Source organism: Squalius cephalus (genome assembly GCF_949319135.1).
Source record: "Squalius cephalus genome assembly, chromosome: 5".
Taxonomy (NCBI): Eukaryota; Metazoa; Chordata; class Actinopteri; order Cypriniformes; family Leuciscidae; genus Squalius; species Squalius cephalus.
Genome location: NC_137126.1, coordinates 43,739,770 through 43,762,743, shown reverse-complemented (window position 1 = coordinate 43,762,743; position 22,974 = coordinate 43,739,770). Strand labels below are relative to the sequence as shown.

General features: G+C 37.6%; 2 protein-coding genes across 2 annotated transcripts in view; one reads left to right on the top strand and one right to left on the bottom strand.

Annotated features, from left to right (window-relative positions):
* Window positions 1-190: 190 nt before the first annotated feature.
* Window positions 191-10,761, top strand: tesca (tescalcin a). The gene is made up of 8 exons (XM_079870358.1): window positions 191-297; window positions 3,551-3,620; window positions 3,931-4,011; window positions 7,227-7,366; window positions 7,899-7,960; window positions 8,040-8,147; window positions 8,426-8,473; window positions 8,723-10,761. Exons 1-8 carry the CDS (start codon window positions 237-239, stop codon window positions 8,798-8,800), a joined length of 648 nt encoding a protein of 215 aa, XP_079726484.1. The 5' UTR covers window positions 191-236; the 3' UTR covers window positions 8,801-10,761.
* fbxw8 (F-box and WD repeat domain containing 8) overlaps window positions 10,664-22,974 on the bottom strand; it is a 26,706-nt gene continuing 14,395 nt past the window's right edge. Inside the window, exons 8-11 of the mRNA XM_079870355.1 lie at window positions 21,083-21,210; window positions 14,266-14,439; window positions 12,167-12,283; window positions 10,664-12,082 (exon numbers count right to left, since the gene is read on the bottom strand). Of these exons, the coding sequence (XP_079726481.1) occupies window positions 11,929-12,082; window positions 12,167-12,283; window positions 14,266-14,439; window positions 21,083-21,210 (573 nt within the window). The 3' untranslated portion in view covers window positions 10,664-11,928. The remainder of the gene's footprint in view (window positions 12,083-12,166; window positions 12,284-14,265; window positions 14,440-21,082; window positions 21,211-22,974) is intronic.

The following is a 22,974-nucleotide window of genomic DNA, read 5'->3' as shown; positions in this document are numbered from 1 at the left end:
TGACAGAAACGCCAGGTTTTTATGTAGTTTGGACTTTGGAGATTATCAAATGTAAATGTCTGGGTCTCAAAATAATGTTCGGATCACAAACCCAGTAAAAACCGGTCGAGCCATGTGTGTCTGTGTCATTGCTGCTTATTTGCATATTTCATGAGAGGGGCGGAGCTTTGCTGTCAAAGTGTGAGCGAGCGCAGGGCACATTGCGAAAGTTGTGATTGTCTCTTCCGGACGTTAACATGGGTGCTTCTCAGTCAGGACGAGTTCCTGAGTTTCAAGATCTGACTGATAAAACTGGCTGTGAGTATCTAACTTTCTAAATATATAGACGGCTACATTTTTCCAGGTGTGCTTAAACGATAGACCTAACGTTAGAAACTTACAAAAAAGTACTATGGTACAGTGATGGTAACGTTACCTGAGGGGCGTAGAATTTAGTAGGGACGCTAGGGACGTGTCCCTACCAATATACAGTGACACTGATATGTCCCTATCAATAATTTCGATAAAAACTTAAAATATAAATATAACCACTGTTGTCCGGTTGTGTCTTGTGGTTTTTATGTATTAGCCTTATTTTATTTAATCAGGAAACATCTTATTTAGATTCAAATCTCTTACAAGAGCGTTCTGAGAAAAACGGTTAATATAACGTTATCTGAGTCCCGCCTACATCGCTAAACTGATTGGCTTTGTTTTTTCTATCTAACTTGTGAGTGGCTCTTGTGTAAAGCGGCAATGTTCATCCGAAGGAAACCTAGATGCGGTAAGCTAGGGAGAAATCAACAGTTCTGTGCAGAAAAATGCGGGACAAATCAGTTTTTACTACTGTATTACAATCGCGGATTCGCGGGATAAGTGGCGAACAATCGTTAACTTAGTTTGACAATCGTTAGAGAGAGAGAGAGAGAGAGATTGTGTATGCTTAAGTGTGTGTGTGTGTGTGTGTAACACTACATTATAGGGACAAAATGTCACCACAAAGATGGCAATATCCGAAATACTTGTCCTTGTGGGGATTTATTTATTTTTGGAAAACAGCTGAAAATGTAAAAATGCAGAAAGTTTTCTGTGATAGGCAGGGTTAGAGGGGGATATAATATACCGTTTGTACAGTATAAAATCATTATGTCTGTAAAAAGTCCCCATAAAACATAAAAACACAACATTGCTTGGTCTTGTTGAAATGAGAGGACTGTTTGATGAAGTTGAAACCCTTGTCATCCCAGTCTCATCAGCTGAGGCTGAAAGAAGTGTCAGTGCTCTTAGGACACTGAAAACATGGCTCAGAACAATGGCACAAGTGACACTTAACAGTATTGCTGTGTGTCGTGTCCAACAGGACAAACTGGACATTATTGATGTGAAACAAATATGCCAACAGTTAATTGCTGTAAGTTCACTTTTAAATGAAAATTCTGTCATCATTTACTCTCCCCCAAGTTGTTTCAAACCTGTATGCATTTCTTTCTTCTGCTGAACACAAAAGAAGATATTTTGAAGAATGTCGGTAACCAGTATTGAGGGTTTTTTTTTCTACTATGGAAGTCAATGGGGTCCATCAACTGTCTGGTCACCGACATTCTTCAAAATATCTTCTTTTGTGTTCAGAAGAAGAAAGAAATTCATACAGGTTTAAAACAACTTGAGGGAGAGTAAATGATGACAGAATGTTCATTTTTGGGTGAACTATCCCTTTAATGACAGATGCAGCTCAGCTTCAGGGGATGTCCCCGTCCCCACCAATTTCAAAATCAAACCTACGCCCTTGGAAGGTAGTATGGTACTGTGGTATTCATATACACAATACTCCAATGTACTTCAAAGAATAGTACCATGCAAGGTTAAAAAATAAACACACACACACACATGTAAATTCAAATGATCATTATTAGTGATATGTTTAGCATTATGTTATGTTTGTTAATGACCCTTGATCTTTCGATGACTGTACAACAAATATATGCATATTAACATGCTTAGTGCATATAGCCTGTCTAAATTCTCAGTGCATTCTAGTAATGCAATGCTAGAAGTAGAAGGACTTTTGGAGAATCACAAGTAATCCCACTCATAACTGTGAATATAACTGTGCGAATACTAGATCATATTGAGGAAGGTGTTTTCACAAGTTATTTGCTGTAATACTGTACGAATAGATTATAATCAACTCAATTGTGATAGAATAAATGTAGAGTAGATATCGCTTCCTTTACACTATTCTTCTTAACATATGAGTTTTTCTGGTATTACTGGTTTTAGTTTCTTGTGAGCATGTATTTGTGAACTAGGCTATAGCCTATAATTTACTTCTTTTTGTCATTTCCACCATTAAAGAGAAGTGTCTCAGTTAACAGCAGAAAATAATAGTCATCATGGTTTTGTAAAAGGAACTGCAGGGTGTTCGTAATAATCAATTCATTCAATCATAAAAATGTACAAATTAAAATCAATAATGCATTTTTTAAAAAATCTAAATAAAAACCTTACTAAAAAGATTCAATATTTTATTTTCTATGTCACTCTAAAATAATTTTCACACAGAAATTGCTAGTAAATTACAAAGAAATGGTGAAATTTTTAAGTACAAAAACCGAAACAGTATTTTCTTGTAAAATGTACTCCAATAATCTTTGTTTTAGGTAACACTTTACAATAAGTAAATATTAGTTAATGCATTAACATGAACTAACAATGAGCAATATATTTTTACAGCATTTATTAACCTTTGGTAATGTTAATATATATATAGTGTACAGTTAGCTCATACTAGACATCTCAAATGCATAATGCATATTGTATGAGCAATAATAATAGTGAGTGTTTTGATTTGGTGTCAGCTGTCATAAGATCAGGGATTGACTGCACATTCCATTTTGGTTGACTAAATATCTATAAATACAATTTGTACTGTGGCATGTTGACAGTGTTGCACATTGAGTCCATCACCTCCCTCCTGTTGTAATCTGAGAGTTTATTATAGTTACCTAATGAAACATGCATTGTTTAACAACTCAGTTTGATGATATGATTCATTATCAGTTCATCTTGCACCCCACCCATACACACATAACGGCTGCATCCGAAATCGCATACTTCACTACTATATAATAGGAGAAAAACAGGACGTGACAAAAGAAGCATGTCCTTATTCAAAGTATCATAAAAGGCAAAAAGGTACCCAGATGACCAACTACTTCCGATGAGATTCTGAAGCGTGCATACGATGGACACTTCACTATCCCATGAGGCCACAGGAGAGGATTTTTAAATGGAAGTGAAGCAACGCAACTGACACTGGTAGGGTCACATGACAATGACAACATGGGGATTGTAGTACGTCTGGATTACATTCATACTACACACACTCATATTATATAGAACATACTATTTTAGTGATTCAAAATAAGCAGCTACTCAAGAGAGTATGCGATTTCGGACGCAGCCTATTCTCTGTCTCCATCACTCCTTCATAACAGCTTTGACTGTCACTGCATTGACTTGCAAAGTTATTTGAAATCTTCCTAAATTTGCTGTCTTTTTCTTACTTTAGTTTCCATAGAGCAGCTAAAAAACCTCCATAACAGATTTGTGTACCTGACTCAAGATGAAGACACTTTAAGGTACTGTACAAATGACTTGATGCCACTCATTTAGTACTCATACTGTCATAACAGTCATCTATCACACACTTTATATTAATGCGTGTGTTAGGGCATTGGTCTGCAAATTATGGACGCAGATTTTTTGAGTTACAGTTTAACAATAAGCAAAAAATCTGTTGTTGCAATATGTTGTTTTTACCAATTTTGATGCAAGTTCTGCTTTATATCATATGACACAGCGTGTATTATTGAAGTGTGTGTTTTGAAACACTCATTTTGCTTTATAATGAAATGTAGTGTAAAAAAATCCATTTCTTCTAAATTTCAGACGTGAACACCTTGAGAATATGAGCGATTTGGCCCTCAACCCAATCCGAAGACAGATCATTGAGGCCTTCTTTGATACAAGGTGTGTACAGAAAAAGAAAGACTCCTCTAACATATGGGTCCATATCAGAATTACAATCAGTTAATAATCAATGCCTAATAGTTAGAGTGTCAGACTGGTATCCCGAAGGTTGTGGGTTCGATTCTCAATACCGGCAGGAACTGACTGAGATGCCCTTGAGCAATGCATCTAACCCCCAATCGCTCCCCAGGTGCCACAGTGAATGGCTGGCCGCCGCTCTGTGTGTGTGTGTGTGTGTGTGTTTACTATACACTGCTCTAAATGTGTGTTCACTAACTTGGATGGGTTAAATGCAGAGGACAAATTCATAATCTGAAAACCACGCCCTCCGGGGGCGGGGGACAATCCAACCGTCTCCATTGACTTTGTATTGCCTGAAGCTGTCTCCTTGTCATTTTTGACTTAGAACAAAAAACTAAACAATGTCTAAAAGCTGCTATGTGACAGGGTGTACAGCAAACAAGCTAAAAACCCTAAGTTTTATAAGCTGTCGACCCCAAAAAACGAGCGTTTAAGGACACAAGAGTCCAAAATGGCCTAAATGCGCTCTGTCTCTATACAGAATTTTGCATTTTAATCAACAGTACATTTTTTGTTAACCTTTTACCATATGTCTTGGAGTATCGCAATAATATCGTATCGTAAGAGTTCAAGTATCGTTATCGTGATATATATCGAATTGTGACTTGAGGGTATTGTTACACCCCTATGGGTTACCATACTTGGCCTTCACGTCACCTAAAATCTAAAAGTATAAAGACACAGTTAGGTTTAGTCATAATAAACATATTTACAGATAATGAATAAATATCAACTGAATTTACAAAGATATTGCCTGGATTGCTTACAGGCAAATGCTTAGGGAGGCATTCAGCTCTTTAAAAGTGAAATGTCCTGTAGAAAAAAAGCTGTTCCTGTGCCTATATGTGCTAGTGCCCAGTGATCTGAGGCAACAGGGTGAGTGGAGTGTGATGATTTTACCTGCCCTTTTCCTCACTCTGGAGGAGTACAGGTCAGGGGAACACCAATAATCCTCTCAGCAGTCCGCACTGTCCGTTGTAACCTTCTGAACCAAACCAGACGGTTAAAGAAGCACATAGAGCAGACTCAATGACGGCTGAGTAGAATTGTGTCAGCAGTTCCCATGGAAGGTTGCTGGCGAAGGAAGCGCAACTTCTGCTGGGCCTTTTTCACAACTGAGTCTATGTGAGTGTCCCTCTTCAGGTCCTGAGAGATGGTGGTGACCAGGAACCTGAATGACTCAAGAGTGAGGTGTTCCTCCTGAAGTCCACTATCATCTCTCCACTGTTTTGAGTGTGTTCAGCTGTTATGACTGCACCAGGCAGCCAGTTGTAAGACCTCCTGTCTGTATGCAGACTTTGTGTCAAGTCACCGTTGTGGATGAGGCCAATGACAGTGGTGTCGTCTGCAAACTTGAGGAGCTTAAAGGCCCGTTCACACCAAGGACGATAACTATAAAGATAACGATAAAGATATAATTCTAAAAATCGTTCTCCATATTATAGAATAACAGAGTTCACACCACAACTATAACGATAAAGATATGAGGAACGATATCGTTGGGATCACTTTCAGAACGATTTTTTTCCAGCTGTCGAACGATAAAACACTGACAGCCAATCAGAATCCACTCTAATTTAAAGGTCTCGCGCATTTAAAATGGATCTGGATCATCCGGGCGCGCGCGTGCTTAGAATAAAAAGACCGTTATCGGTCGTTGGTGTGGACGCATATATAGTTATCTTTATCGTTATCTTTATAGTTATCGTGCTTGGTGTGAACGGGCCTTAACAGAGGTTTTTTTTTAAAGTGAAGTCACTTGTGTACATTGAGAAGAGTTGTGGGGAGAGGACGTAACCCTGAGGAGCGCCAGTGCTGATGGTCCTGGATACAAGTTTCCCCAGTCTGACAAGCTGCTGCCTATCTGTAAGAAAGCTGGTGATCCATTGACAGATTGGGGTGGGCATGGAGAGCTTGATCAGTTTGGCTGTGAGAGGATCAGGCATGATGGTATTGAAGGCCAGGTCTGTCGAGATGTTGCAGGATGTAATGCAGTCCCATGTTGACTGCATCGTCCACACACCTGTTCGCTCTGTATGCAAACTGAAGAGGATCCAGCAAGGGTCCAGTGATGTCCTTCAGGTAGGCCAACACCAGTCTCTCAAACAACTTCATGACCACAGATGTGAGATTAACAGGTCTGTTGTCATTAAATCCAGTGATTTTGGGGGGGTTTTGGGGACCGGAATGATAGTGGAGCGTTTGAGGCAGCAGGGAACTTCACACTCCTCCAGTGATCTGTTGAAGATCTGTGTGAAGATGGGGGCCAGTTGGCCAGCGCAGACTTTTAAACAGGCAGGTGAAACACCATCTGGGCCTGGTGGATGGCAGGAGGGGGAGTGCAGGTATCTCAGTTTTAAAAGGAAACTCCACAGCTTTTTTTCTAGATGTGGTTTGATGTTTTTCTATTTTTGTAGTTTCATGAATTGTTTTGCGTTTTTCGAGTAAAGTCGAGAACGTTGTCAAAATGATCCCCGTTCACACGGATCCGTGAAAACGACTAAAAACGCTCTATTCCGCTGCCAGGCCAGTAGTTGGCGATGACACTTTGTAAAGAAACACTATACTTGCCTATAGACTGGACACTTAACGTGCATGCAACATGATGTCACTGTTTTCACAAATTTCTGTAGTTTACATGGAGACGATAACAGTATAGTTTTCAAAAACTTGCACTTTGAAAGCGTTTTCAAAGGTTTGTGTTTTCAGGCCCCAAAAACGCTGTGTAAATAAACGGCCAAAACGCATAAAACTATAGTTGAAAACATTGTCATGTGAACGGCCCTTAAAGGTATAGTGGAGGATCTTTCCGAATTTTAGATAAGACCCGCCCTCTCCACTTTTTGAATAAGTTTGATTGATTCACCAGAATGACTGACAATTAGGAGGACCAATAGTATAGGTGATCCACCCGGAAGTAAAAAATCCTCCATTATACCTTTAAAAATGTGTACAGTCAATATATATATATATACTGTATGTATGCTGGTAAAGTTGGATATGCTTATATATCCAACTTTATTTTTAAGAGTTAGGCTATAAAAGTTTACATTTTGCAATGAAATAAAATGATTATACAGTAATACTTCTATATATACTCAGTCAATGGATAATGTCTGTGTGTTGTCATCAAGGAACATGGGTCAAAAGGAGAAGGGCTGTTTGCAAGAGATCGGTTTTGAGGAATTCGTTACCGTCCTGGCCTTTTTCAAACCACCCAAACCACACATTACTGAGGAGGAGAGAAAAACCATCAAGAAGGAGAAACTACGCTGTGAGAATAAAGAAATAAAGACCGCAAATAGATGTTCTTTCAATTGCAGTTTTGATCGAAACAAGCTGATATACAAGTTTTGCAGATCTCACACTGCATTGTAACTTTAAAGGGATAGTTCACCCAAAAATGAAAATTCTGTTATCTTTTACTCACCCTTATGTTATTCCAAACCTGTATGAGTTTCTGTCTTCTGTTGAAAATAAAAGAAGATATTTTGAAGAATGTTGGTAACCAGACAGTTGACGGAAGCCATTGACTCCCAATAAGAAAGAAACTCGTACAGGTTTGGAACAACATAAGGGTGAGTAAATGATTTAAATTTTTGGGTGAACTACCCCTTTAACATACTTTAACATGTTACATAGAATCTAAACAACGGTTAAACGTCACTATAAATGCCCCTTTTAACATCATTTGAGATAGTATTTGAAACAATTTCTCTCAGTATTTATACAGTTTTTCTGATTTACATTTTTATTTTATGCGCACCACACAACTACTTGGTAAAAGAATATTTCCTTCTCTGTAGTTCTGTTCAACATGCACGACACTGACAATGATGGCGTCATCACTCTGGATGAATATAGACGTGTAAGAATCATTTGACTTCTACTTGTATGGCTACAAACACAGTAGGACGATTTGATACTGATTGTAATTGTGATTGCAGGTGGTAGAGGAGCTGCTGTCTAGCACTGAAACCATAGGAGCAGAAACAGCCAAAGCCATTTCAGATGCTGCCATGCTGGAAGTCGCCAGTGAGACAGTGGGTCAGATGGTACGGTGACTTTCCACGATCAGTGTTGCCAACTATTTTCAATGGAGAGTAGCTAAATCCTGCTCAAAAATATGTCACTAGATGACGTAATGTTAGGACACTTTGTTTTCTCTCCTAAGCCATGCACACATACTGTATTTTAATAACCAATATCTAATAAGCTGTTCTCATTTACATATTTTCTGCCAGACAACGGAAAGAGTATGTAAATTCATCTGATTTCCACTGCAATGTCAAATTCTGATGTGATTTTGTAACTGAAACCTTTTTGTTTTTAGGGTCCTGATGAATTTTATGAGGGAATCACCTTTGAACAGTTCATGCAGGTTTGCACTCTATAACATTTTAAGGCCTGGATATACTTAATTTTCTGTGTTTTGCTCCATCTTTTAAAACCTTTTTATAGTATAGCCCTTTGGCCGCGAGGACGGAAAGCCACATTCGGCGTGTGCATACTATCTAGTTAACTTTGTCAAAATCTAAATTGTCCTTTTGGATTTCATTGTGACTTTAAATACAATAATAAAATTACATGCATGCTATTCATACCTCAACTTTCAACGTCTCTCCAACAGATATTGAAAGACATCGAGATCGATACCAAGATGAATGTTCACTTCTGGAACTTGGAAACCATGCATTGTGGGAAGTGAGAGTAATTTCCGCTTCTGAACAGCACTTTTTCAGCACAGTCTTTATTTTAGATCGAAACATCTAAAGTTTGTCCCACGGATTCAACCCTTAGTATTGAGTTTACTTGGGTTTCTTTCTCTGAAATATCTCCAATGATGGAGATATGGTGGAAGTGACCACAACATGCTCTGGGGGATACACTTCAGAGTCCAGACCTCTGAGGCAAAGCGAACATACAGTGTGTTTATACATATTTGGAAGATATTTAACAACCCCTTGAGGCCCGGCTGTTTTTGTGGACTCTAGTCTGATATGCTCGCAAACATTTTGATTCATACATACTTTCAGATACACAATGTATACTGTATGTTTTGGCTCTGTATTAGGGTTGTTGAGACTGCAAAACTGAACCTTGTGATTGCGAATTTCCCTTTTGAGCAAATTGCTTGTTTTGTAAAGGAGGAAGTCTTCCTTAACAAACCGGTGCTAAAACACTCCACACCCTAAGTTAATGAATCCACAAATCTTATAATTTTCCTCAAAACAACAGGGAGCGATTGTTTTGTTGCCCTTAAAATGTAATCCATCTGGCTTCCTTCCACCAAGGTTATATATTAATAAATAATACAGGGTGTGTAAAGTTTTTACAGAAACAGCATTTACTGTAGGATATTACAGTGCAATATTTTTGTACATTATTGTCATTTGAAATCCTCACAACTGTCACTAAACCTTTTCTTTATATTGAAGAGAATAACATAACCATTGTTTTAAAAGTTGCATTTATTCTTATTGTGCATTTTGTAGATGCATTCTGTCTGAAATCATTAATCTATGCAAGGTTATAAAATATATACTATAATACTATAAATGTATACTATATACTACTGTAATACTATATTTAGAGGTTGTGCGTTCAGTCAAACTCAGTGGTATTTTGAAGCAAATTCATCTTTTACTTGGTTGAAGCAATAGCCAAATTAGGCAAATGACATGACATAACACAAAAACAAAACTACAGTGAAATAAACCAGATTAAATATGGGTTCGTTTGCAATTGACCTTTCGCCGAGCCCCGCCCCCCTTAGTTACTGTTGCTACGTCCGACAAACAAATGGTCAAACACGACCAGCGCGACAGATTGCCATGACGGGAAGAGGTATATCCGTGCGTGTCAGTGACCATTTTTGGAGCAATACCTCCGCGATATCCTCCAGATCGAGGCAAAAGGGGTTACAGTATGCAGTGGAGGGATATATTCAAAATATAAAAATACGCAATGAAGGAGACATGACTAACTTACTATCTACGTCTCTGTCGAGGCTTACCGGTGTTCACACATCATTTGTGATATGACAAAGAACAAGAAAACAAGTGTTTAAAAGCATTGAAAGACACTCACTGTTGTGTTTTTGTGTGAAAGAAAAAACTCTGAAAATAAAAGTGCTGTCAGCAATCATTTCTTATGTGTGTTTTTTCGCATAACACACTATGACTAAAATTTTAAATGCTGCAAAACATGGGAGTTAACGTTATATTCTCGATGCTGTAGTTTATTTTCAGTCACAGTATATCATTAATCAAGCTTAATTTGACTTTTCAACTACAATTAGGCAGGGTGAACTGAAAGCTTTTACAATCTTTTAGCTATAACTTAGGCCTATATCATTGACAAAAGTATGTGGTGCATTTTCTTCCAAAAATGATTTTCTTTCTCAAATTCATGCTTCAAGTTGACAAAGCACAATAAACGAAATCACACAATAACTGTTTAACCAGACATAGCCTTAATTTGCATCTAAATAACTTTCATTGCTTGTCTTTCATAATGCACTTACCATAATATTTATTAAGGGGGACAACGGATCATAAAACTCGCGGTTGAGACCATAATATTTATTAGTGGGGCAACGGATCATAAAACTTGCGGTTCAGACAATATTATGTTTTTTGAGTAACAGATAGGAGTTTTTCAGATCAGAAAAACAAAACAAAAAAAACTTTAAGTAGCCATCGATACCACAGCCAGCAGACGTATTTATGCTTCGTAATGTTCAACACATTTAACTGGGAGTGGGGCCGTCCACACTGTTTTATCCATTGTAGGCACCGCTCACGTTGTGTTTTCGGCTTTGGGAATGGAAAGAACACAACTCCTCCAGACAATCTCTCGGGGTATCTAGTGTCCGATTTACAAACGCCATGGGCGCACGCTTCACCATCTTCCTAATGTTTGTCGGACCTGCTCACATAGTAACGGTTGCTATGATGTGTGATTGGACAATGGCCGTTTTGGGGGAGGGGCCGGCGAAAGGTCAATTGGTAAACATGGTTTGTTTGTCGACTGTGTACTCTACTGTTCAAAAGTTTATTTTTTAATTTTTTAAAGAATTTACTTTTATTCAACAAGGACACATTAAACTGATCCAAAGTGGCAGTAAAGATAATGTTACAAAAAAATTGTATTTCCAATAATTGCCATTGTTTTGAACTTTCTATTCATCAAAGAATCCTGGAAATATAATGTATCCCAGTTTCCACAAAAATATCAAGCAGCACAACTGTTTTCAACACTGATAATGATAAGAAATCAGCATATTACAATGATTTCTGATGATCATGTGACACTGAAGACTGGAGTAATGATGCTGAAAATTCAGCTTTGCATCACAGGAATAAATTACATTTTTAAATATATTACAATATAAAAAATATTAGAAGACTGTATTTGACTGTACTTTTACTTTGGATCAAATAAATGTTGTCTAGGTGAGCATAAGAGTCTCAAACATTTGAAGGATTGTGTATTTTGTGTGTTGAATTAAGAGAGCATTAAAACCACTGGAACGTAATTTTGTATGATTTGCATTTCATCTTCTCAGATGTTGATTTAATAGTATTGTATACTAAACTGTGCAAGGACAGAACATGATACAATAGATATATAAAAAGACCTAGAATTAATTAATACTAGTCCTCAAACACATCTTAATGTGTCATCCAAAGAAAGTTTTGAAATTACACAAATTATGATTAAATAAAGAAATAGTTTTAAGGAATATGAGCCCAGATTATCTTAAAATAGCACATTCAATGGCAATCTTCCCAGTCCAACTTGCCTCCAAAGCACAGCGTATCAGATGCCAATCTAAGGGCCACTCAGTATGTCATAAGGCACCGCCAAGCCAATGTTATAGCTGTAGCCCGAGGACTCGATGTAGTTGGACCTACAGATGGGCAGAATGTGGTCCTGTGTAGATGAGTCCATTGAGAAGTCGTAGTGACAGATCAGCCCTCTGTATCTAAAGAAGTAATAAAAGTGCAAAATAAACAGATGGAAAACCAATAGCAAAGATAACACAACAGAATGTGATATCTGTGTTTACCTGCGGTGAGCGGTGAGGTCATCGTCTGTGATACAAGCCCCGCGAGGGCTCTTCTCATCAGGGATGTTGGCCGTCACCAGAGTGCTGCTGTTGAACCGTATGTGGCGAACCGGGTGCCTGTTTACAGACAGAACAATTATGTGGCCGCAATGCACTTCTGCTTTTGAAAACAATGATGATCTTAACCATGTAAAGCCTGACATAGGAAATAATAGTCAGAAAAATCTTTGATCACACTTTAGATTAGGGTCCAATTCTCACTATTATCTAAATATTAACTACGACTTTTGCCTCAATAAATTAATTACTGCTTATTAATAGTTAGTAAGGTAGTTGTTAAGTTTAGGTATTGGGTAGGATTAAGGGACGTAGAATATGGTCATGCAAAATAAGGCATTAAAGGTGCTCTAAGCGATGTCACACATTTTTTAGGCCAAAACTTTTTTGTCACACACAGCAAACATCTCCTCACTATCCGCTAGCTGCCTGTCCCCTGAACACACCGTAAAAAAACGCGGTCTCTGTAGAAAGCCCAGGCTCCACAAACGGCAAGAAAAACTTGCCCAGCCTTGGCCACGAAACATAACAAACAGTGTTCCAGCCAATAACCGACCAGAATGATTTGGGGGTGGGGGTTGGGGGGTTAGTGCGCGTGCACGTGAAGGGGGGTGTGGGAAGTGGAGAAGAGAAGCATGAAGAGGGAAGTTAGCTAGAGGAGAGATGTCCTAGACAACGACTAACGTTAAAATTGTATATTCTTGAGAATTTTGATATGGCTGACACACGACCAAAGAGACAACGTTCCGATGAACAAATAACAAAGAATATGGTAAAGGAGAAGGAACGCAAAGTCTCGAATTTACATCGGAAAAGCGTTCCGGCAGAAGGGCTTCCAATCCGACATTCAGGTGGCTCGGTTTTTGCTGGACAGGTGGGTAAATCCAGTTTGTTTTTTCTAAATTATTCATGACTGTTTCAGGAAGCATGGAAGGGAGGATGAGGGGGGAGGATGAGGGGGCGGGATGAGGAGGAGGGAGGGTCGAGCTAGCCTCCGTTTTGTTTGACAATACTTCGAACGTCAACAAGAAGTGACGTCACCCAGCATCGCTTAGAGCACCTTTAATACGTACTTTATAAGTACTAACAAACAGCCAATATCCTAGAAATATGCATGCTAATAAGCAACTAGTTAATAGTGAGAATTGGAAAAACCTCAACTAAAGTGTTACCAAATCTTTTTTTTTTTTTATGGAACAGTTTATCGAACAATTTATTTAAAAAGAAGTTTGCATATGTATCATATTTGATACATCATGCTATTATGGCTCATATAGTATGATATAGGAGAAAATGGAGCTCATACTTAACGAGGAAAATTTTATTTTATTCAGAGGCCCGAAACTAAGCAAAAATATGCAATATTGCTGATATTTTTGAGGCCAAAATGTAAGATGAAATTCTCATAGTTTGTAATGTAAATCAGTGAGTTCTTTATAACAGAACAGCAGAGTGTCTACTTAAATTAAATGCATATAAATATCAGTTGTCACTATATCTCCAAATATATATTTAAATGCTTAGTTTTATGATCAAAGCTCTTTAGTTTTTATTGTGGCGGGTAAAACGTAATGATGATTGAGAGATGTACAAACAAGCATTCCTTTAAGAGCATGATGTGTCATATTTGATTCTTACATTTTAATGACTTTCTAAAAAATTAGGTATGGATAATCAGGCACAAAAAAAAAAAAAAGTGTTTATCTTGAAATATTACAGGTAATAGAAAAGTTATTCTTACATTTACTTTATACAAATCTGTAAAGATTTCACAGCAAAAAGACACGTGAACCACGACCTGATGGTGGACTTTTCTTTACAACAATACTAAAAGTACTTGCTAAAATCAATCAGATGACCGAAGGCATAGATTGTAAACCACAGGTTTTTATGCAAAGTTTTTATCATGTTGATCATTTATTTTGCGTATCTGTATGGATAATCAGGCTTTATTGGATTAAATGATTCTTATCCACATAAATTATTATTTCCATTTATGCATTTGGCAGAGGCTTTTATCTGAAGCGTTCAAACATTCTCACCTGTTGTGCATTTCCCATAGTTTGGCTCCTATCCTCATCTCCCACACACTGACCAATCCCTCGCCGCCTCCGCTCACAACCTTCCAATCATCTGCCTGGACGGTGGTCACGCCCATGTGATGGGCATACAAAGAGACGACAGACGAGCCAGTACGCAAGTCAAACACTCTCACTCTGGAAAAGTGAAACAACTGGATGTCATTACAGCTTCAAAAACATTACACTTAAAGTGCAAATGAAGCAGTCAGTCAAGTTTACATTATTTAGTAAACTGACTTCCACTTTAATAAGTGAGAGTAGTCCATGCACAGACCGTTTGATAGGGGTGCATGATTAATCGAAATTAAAACAAAATTGCGATAGGGTTCAGTACGATTATAAAAAAGTGCAAATGATGAGATTTTATGCGCCAATACATGTGATGTATTACATGGCTCTCTGAAATATTTGATTCTGATCAGTCGGTCGTGACATTCCGAGGTCAGTTGTTCCCTGATAATGGCCGTCATCAATGGCAACCCTGACCGCTCATCCTGGTATTTGAGGGCGGAGCTTCTTTCATGTCTCTCGTATCACACCGATTAAATTTCATATTTGATATCAGAAATACAACAACTATTTTGGATTATTATTTTTTTGTTTCACTTTATTTGATGGTCCCTTTTACACATTCTGTTGGCTAACATAACGTTGCACCTACATGTCTACTAACTCTCAGTATTAGTAGGTTGGTAGGGTTAGGGTTAGAATAAGTTGACATGCAGTTGCAAAGTTACTTATAGTCAGTAGAGTGTCTGTTGGAGGGCCATCACAATAAAAAGTTAACAGATATTAAGCAGAGTCTACTAATACTCTAATGAGAGTTAGTTGACTTGTAGTTGCAAAGTTAAAGTCAACAGAATGTTAAAAAGGGACCATCAAAATAAAGTGTTACCTTTTTTTTTAAATTCGAAAAATCGAAATTCAATTTTTTTTTGGTCTGTCTGATGCATAATGTACACAAAGGGCCGGTTCACACAGATCGCATTTTTGCTGTTAAAAACGTGTGACACAGGTCAGTGGAACGAAAAGCTCATACATGAGACGAGATTTCCGAACAGTAAAAGACGTCCGTCTAGCTCGTTTACATTGAAAAACCATGGAAAAGTATAGCGCAGTGGAATGGAAAAACATGTTTTGTGTGAACGGCCACATACGTTACTGTGCAAGTTCTGAATGGATCTGATTCTGATTGGCTGACTTCTAGGATACTCTGAGCATTTAGTAGCAAGCAAAATATATATTCAAAACAGTACATTATATTAAAGGAATAGTTCACTTAAAAATTGTTGTCTAAAAAATCATTGTGGCGAGCAGGACGAGGCTGAGGGCCATGAGAGAACGAGGCTGGTGGCGTGATTGATGATGAGCGACACCTGCGCGACGCACCGGTCTCATATCTCTCACGGAGGAGCGGCGACAGTGAAGGATGAGAGAGGCCAGGCCTGGATTTTTGTTTCCGTTTAATTATGTGTGGCAGTAGTCGTCCGTGAGGGGCTGCCGTCTTTACTCTTGTTTTTGTATGCGTTTATTTATTTTATTAAAAGTTGTTGAATGTTCGCCGGTTCCCGCCTCCTCCTTCCCACAACCTCTAACTATGTTACACTCATTTACTTACCTTCAAGTTGTTCCAAACTTGAAGGAATTTCTTTCTTCTGTAGAACACAAAAGAAGATATTTTGAAGAATGTCAGTAACCAAACAGTTGATGGGACCCTTTTTTTCCATACTATGGAAGTCAATGGGGCCCATTAACTGCTGTTTGGTTACCCATATTCATCAAAATATCTTCATTTGTGTTCTACAGAAGAAAGAAATTCAAACAGGTTTGGAACAACTTGAGGGTCAAGTCAAGTCATATTTATTTATATAGCGCTTTTTACAATACAGATTGTTTCAAAGCAGCTTTACAGAGATAACAGGAAAGTAATGCAAAAAAGTTTGTTTCCAGAAGAAAATAGCATCACAGTCCATCTTAAGTAAGTTCAGTGATGTTTCATTTTTGTTTTAAAAAAGTTATTAATTTAGTTCATTTATATATATATATATATATATATATATATATATATATATATATATATATATATATATATATATATATATATATATATATATATATATAGCTGCTCTGGAGTAAACCGTGATGTCATCGTCCAGCTCAGTTCAGTTCTTGTATAATAGTGTCAATGCAGGCAGATCAATATTATTGTTGAATATTAAATTAAATGTTACATTTAATGTCTCCAACTAAGCAAGCCAAAGCCGTGAGTAAATAATGACAGAATTTCCATTTTGGGGTGAACTAACCCTTTAAGCGTGCTGTGCAATTATTTGAATGATTTTTTTCCACACATTGTCCTATTATTGTAATATTTATATACTGGTAATATATTATCTATAATATATTAACTATTGTAATAACCTATTTTAGAAAAACCCATCCCTAAACTGAAAAGAAAAGCATTATGTGTCCCACAGTCTCAAAATGGTCGGATCTTGACCAGAATAAACTGCAAAGTGGACCATACTTTAGTCAAAGTCTGACTAGGCAAGACTAATGTGTTCGAGAAATTGCAATATGACAGCTCTCTCCCTCTAACAGAGCACCACTGTGAGATGACATTAGTAGCTGGTATAAAGAAATTACTTTTACAGGCCCAAAGGAGCTCAATTCCATCTGTCCTCTTTAATGGTACCGAAGGCAGCCAAAGAATGACTCCATGCTGGTGCTTTCCAAAAGATAATCGACAAAATTAAATTTTGCCTGGACCAAAAAAAAAACACTTGGAGGACAAAAGATATTAGTCACAATGAATCGTTAATGCATAGCCAAGCAGGATTTAATGCTGTGAGTAATTATGTGGATATGCCTATCTACTGAACTGTTTTAATTTCATCGAAGCATTTATTGTTGTATGAGGCTGTAATATATTTACTGGCAGGTTGCAGTGGCCATAAATCTAAAGCTAAAACAAGATCTAGTTTCACTGAGCTGTCAGCAGACAGGCTTCGTTCAATTAATCAAGAATATTATTCTCAGCCACATCCAATGCCACCAACCGTGAGCAAAAAGACAACAGGACACTCACGGCCATGACAAGCATGTGTACACACATAACACACAAGGGCTGCATCATCACCATCATCATCATCATCATATTTAGTGAAACAAAATTTCAGGTGTTTAGCTTCAATTGTAACTTCAACATAACAATAGAATCCAAAAAAATATTACTTTTTTTTTTTCTCTTAACACTTTCTTTTTTAAACCTTCAAATAACAAACAGGCATTTTCATGGTTAAAAACAAACACAGTAAATCCAAGTAGAATGTATTGAAAGAGAAAAAATATATGTAGAAAATAAATAAAAGAAAAAAAGTGAAAAAGAGAGAAAGGGTCACTGATAATAGATTTAGCTAGTGAAACTTTTGGATCTTTTGGAAGTTATAGAGCTTAAAAGCTTGTTTCCACCACAGAATAAAAAATAAAAAATCAATGTCGCAATTCTGACTTCTTATAATTGCATGATATAAAGTAGCTATTGTGAGTTATAAAGTCAGAATTGCGTAATTTAAAGTCGCAACTGTGTGTCATAGTTAGAATTGCAAGATATAAACCTGCTTATATCTAACAATTCTGAGAAAAAGTAACAATTATCTTTTAAATTGTTTTATTCCGTGGCGAAAACAAGCTTCCATACATTCCAGAGGGGAAGTACATTTTCAGATTTTTTTTTTTTTTTTTTTTGTGGAATAACTTGCATGGATTAATTGTTTAAGACTAGTAATGTTCTCTAACAAAATAAAAAGGTTCAATTTTGATTTCATACCAACTTTAAACCTTAAATAATTAAAGTGAATTATAATAATTAAAATATAATTAATATTATTATAAATATAATAATTAAAACCTTATTGTAAAGTGAGACCACTTTTGTTGATGCTATCCAACTTAACAACTTTAAATGAAGTTTAATATTTCAACACTGTGATAATGTCATTCGCAATGCTTCATGGGATTGTAGTTCTTTACCTCCTTATAGCCATTAAGTTTTTTTCCAATTTTCAAATACGTTTTTGCTTCAAATAAAAGTTTGTAATGTTGCGATTCACTTTGTAGCTGGTTAGGTTGGTTCATGGCTTATAATGCTTTAACTAAAAACTTTTAATAAATCCCTATGGGGAAAAAATAGATCTGGAACCAATGCAACTGAAAAAGTGGGTCGACACCATAGACTGTAAAAAAAATATGGACATCGCGTCCGTGACGTCACCTGTAGGTTTCTGAAGAGCATTTTTGAAGCCCAAAGTGGGCGGAGCCGACAGTCGCCATCTTGGCAGCGCGTCACTCTCGGATAACCGAAAATGGGCAAAGAGGCGGGATTAGCTGAGGTGATGAGACGGCTAACAGACAGCAGACAAATGGCTAATAGTGACAGCAGCGCAATCCACCTGTCACTCAAGTGGCCACGCCCTTAATTATGCAGAACTTTAAGGCTTAATATCATTTAAACGGATGAGTTATAAAAAAATCACGCCCCTCACAGTTGTCATGAAGGGCAAAATTAGCTATATAAACCAAAAACACTTTTTGTACCAGGCTGTAAAAAAAAATTTTTTTCCTGCTGTAAAGTTGGGTATTTTAACATGGGGTTTATGGGATTGTCTCTCTTTTGGAGCCCGTCTCTAGCGGCCAGTTGATGAATTACTGTTTAAGTCCCTTCTATGTTGGATTCAATGGAGAGATTGGAAGGTTGCCGCTTGGTTGACACTAATGCACTATATTAATTAGCATGTGAATTTTTCATTGTTTCGGTTTCTAAAAAAAAGCAACAGCCATCATCAATCTGTTCGCAATTTCCATGCATGGAGCTGAACATATCAATCGCTTATGGCTCCTATCTGTGTACACTTCCTGTTCAGATGTCTGTCCAGGCAGATCCAATCAGGCACAACAACACAAACAGAGATTCCTCTCTCTCCGCAGCACTGAGGCTGAACAAATTGGAAAGCAGAACTGATGCATTAGGTCCTGGCCTTTGGCCACGCTAATAAAGGGCAGGACCCGAGCCCTCATTTCCTCAGAGCTGTTTGGTGTTTTGCCCGCAGCTGAATCAGATGGGGTCAAATCATTACAGCCAAAATGACACTCCAAGGAGTGTTTCGCTTCGTTCATTCATCAAAGACGAACAAAAGGTGAGAGCTTTTGCTTTGTCGGAACCGTGGAAAGACAGACAGAGAAAGACACAAAAAAGGGATGTTTTAAAAGACACCGCAGCTGGCCAGAGAGACATCGTGCCCTCCCTCTTGGCACTCTATATAGTGTCTGAGCGAAGATGCAGTTGGAATTTATTTACAAAGACCTGCCAAGCATCTCCACCTGCCAAAGTAGCGCTCCCGCTGTCACAAGTGTCAATGAAATGGCTCTTTATTCGGCAAAGACTAATTGAGACACAAGCATCAGATGTGGACCGCGTTCGAGGTTCTGTATTGAGTCCGCTGGCCAGATGTACCGCATCTCTCCTCGTCTCCAACATCTCTTTGTCCACTAAATCAATAGCCCTCGGTGATGCACCGCTGACAATAACACCATCCTTTCAAACCGAGAGCTTTCATTATTCCCATTCCCACTTCTATAAGTGCCTGAGCTTTTCAGATGCTTTTCCGTAAAATGATTTTCAAGGTAAGCCAAAAATAGTTGAGAGCAAGACAGAGTGCTTGTCGTGCTTTGAAAGGACCACAGCTGTGGAGGGAAAAAGTTTTTCCACTTTGGAAATAATTAGGAGTGTTTTATTCTAAGTGCTTTAATCTTGTATATATAATGCAAATCTATTAAACTGTCCAAATCTGCTGTATGTGGCCAGTAGACAATGAACCAACATATAAAAAAAAAAAAAAAAAACCTTCTATTCCCAGAGCTGTGGCCTAGTGGTTAGCGCACGTGTTCCAGGTACATTGAGCTGTGGTGCACATGTGGGAGATTCGAAGCCTGATTTCTTTTGCCCCCTTAATCACATCATTTTGTTTATACTCGCTAGATGAGTCTAAATTTGCCTTTTAATTAGCCTTTTAATTGGAATTTCCAATTACCTTCTCGGAAAAGTGAATAGAATGTGAATAAATTGCTATAGAACGTTAAAAAAAATGCATGCATGCAAACGTGGCAGCGCAGAAAGTTGACGGAACTTCCATAGTATTTTTTTTTTCCTACAATGGAAGTCAATGGCTTCCGTCAACTGTTTGATTACCAACATTCTTCAAAATATCTTCTTTTGTGTTCAAGAGAAGAAACGCAAACAGGTTTGGAACAACTTGAGGGTTAAAAATTAAAATTTTGGGGTGAACTATCCCTTTAATGGTCATAAAAATAGGCATCATTGTAATTATGCAAAACATGCTCCTACAGAGGGATGAGAGTTGGGACTGAGATGAACACACATCAAACCTGTCTCACATGAACACCAAGGCTCAATGTGTCAACAGGCTTCATTATATACAGCCATTCAAAATGTTCCCCCAAACCCTAAAAAAATAAAACTAGTTGCATTAGAAAAATGCAATACAACCTAAAAAAAAAAAAAAAAAAAAAACTGAATTCACACCAGCTGCAGGTGTAAATGAGAAATGCTACTATTCCGTCGGAACTCATCAAACTCTCAGCGTTTAAGAAACTCAAGCCACAGGAGGCTTTAATTTGCCAGACAGAAGACAGAAACGCATGTGTGTGTGTGAACGTAACAGTGATAGATGAGGTACACATGTTTGCGAGTGTGTCGTACCGCCTGTCTTTGTTCCCACACACCAGCAGGTGAGGAGGGCTGTCTCTCAGGTTGACGCAGGTGAAGTCTCCCGCCGAGTTCCCTACGGTCAGCTCACACTGGCTGGTCTCCAGGCTGTACACCTGAATCTGAGGAGAGAGGACGATTGCTCCTGGTGAGATGGAAGATAGATTGTAAAACTGGCAGGATTGTGCAGTAACACCTGCTAAGGTTCAAATGTCAGGCCCACAGCTTGCATCCACAGATGCCAGATAACACATTTCTGAAGTCTTGCATGCCTTTCTGAACTTCTAACACACTTTTAACACTTCAGGTACACAATCAGTATAAACCAACAGAACCAACCTGTTTAACTGGCATTTTAGCTTTTTTAAGATTCTCTGAATTACACTATACCGTTCAGAATTTTGGTGTCACTAAGCAATTTTTTAATAAGAAAATAATACATTTATTTAACAAATGAAATAAATACTGTTCATTTTAACTTTTTTACTCTTTAAAAAAAATCATGAAAAAAGAAAATATATCAGTTTCAATATAGTAATATTAATGATGAACTTAATAATATTAAGTGGCACAACGGTTTTCAACATTTATAATAATAATAATAAATGTTTCTTGAGCAGAAAATCATCATATTATGATCAGAATGATTTCTGAAGGATCATGTGACACTGAAGACTGGAGTAATGATGCTGACAATTCAGCTTTGATCACAGGAATAAATTACATTTAAAAATATATTCAAATAGAAAATAGATTTTTTTATTATTATTATTGTTATAAACTGCAATATTACTGTGTTTTTGATCAAATAAATGCAGTCTTACTCAGTGAGCATAAAAGGTTTCTTTCAAAAGCATTAAAAGGTCTTACCAACCCCAAACTTGTAAGCATTAGTGTACTTCTACTTTAGCCAAAGGTGTCATTTAAAGTGAGTCATTTATTTCTTGCCATGACCAAAACAGAAAATCATTGTGCAATTGAAAGTGAATGTAATTCCATTTAGTTTTGCCTTGAAAATGCACAAATACATTTTTACAGATATTCATGAACTAAGCGTCTTTCATTTTGTGATGTTACAATAAGCTGTCTTTAAACATGCAATGTGACCAACCACATGTTTATGGGTGCATAAATAGAAATAAGATATAAACTTTAAAAGCAAAGTGTAAATATGGTAGTGCAAATGCAATCAGGTATCAATATGCAATTCTCACAATAGCGCATTGATACTTTAAAGCATACTTTCTTTTATGTGTGCATTTATATATTTCCTACAGGAAGCAGGTCTTTTAAACTTCAAACTCTGACACTCACTTCTTGTGAAGACCACAGAGAAACAAAAAAAAGTGTTCAATGATCGATTATGAACCATTATACCGCGAGTCTCCTGCAGGTGCTTTAAGACATCTGAAGCTTTCGACTAATCCGCTCACATTAAACTGTCTCTGAGGTAATTCAATCCTAAAAAAGAGACTGGTTAACTGATTGCATCAGCTGCCATTTAAACAGTGAGCAAAGGACAGACAACGGCACGGGCCAAATTGGACGCAAACTTTGAGGCAACAGATAGAGATGTTAAACAAAAGAGGGAGAAGAGAAGAACTGCATGATGTCAGATTTGAGCTCATGCCAGCTGTTTAGTGCCTTCAGTTTGGGCCAGACACACTTAATTGCGAGCCACCGTGCTGCCAGCCAAAATCCTTGAGAGGACCCAAAAATTACAGCCAATAGGAGTTTGTCATCAAGACACGAGTAAAGCTTCCAATGTGTAAAGCTACAATATGTAAAGACTTGAGGAGGAAAGCTGATTAGAATGAATCCGCGATGAGTGCATATGTCACAGGCGGGAAGACAGACTACTGGGATTATGTCGGGGATTTATTCAT

Bases quoted from the DNA above. Each gene is read 5' to 3' on its own strand.
- tesca (XM_079870358.1), top strand. From the start codon at position 237: ATGGGTGCTTCTCAGTCAGGACGAGTTCCTGAGTTTCAAGATCTGACT. The intron at 7,367-7,898 runs GTGAGAATAAAG...CCTTCTCTGTAG, and splicing joins CAAGAAGGAGAAACTACGCT to TTCTGTTCAACATGCACGAC. The intron at 8,148-8,425 runs GTACGGTGACTT...TTTTGTTTTTAG, and splicing joins GTGAGACAGTGGGTCAGATG to GGTCCTGATGAATTTTATGA.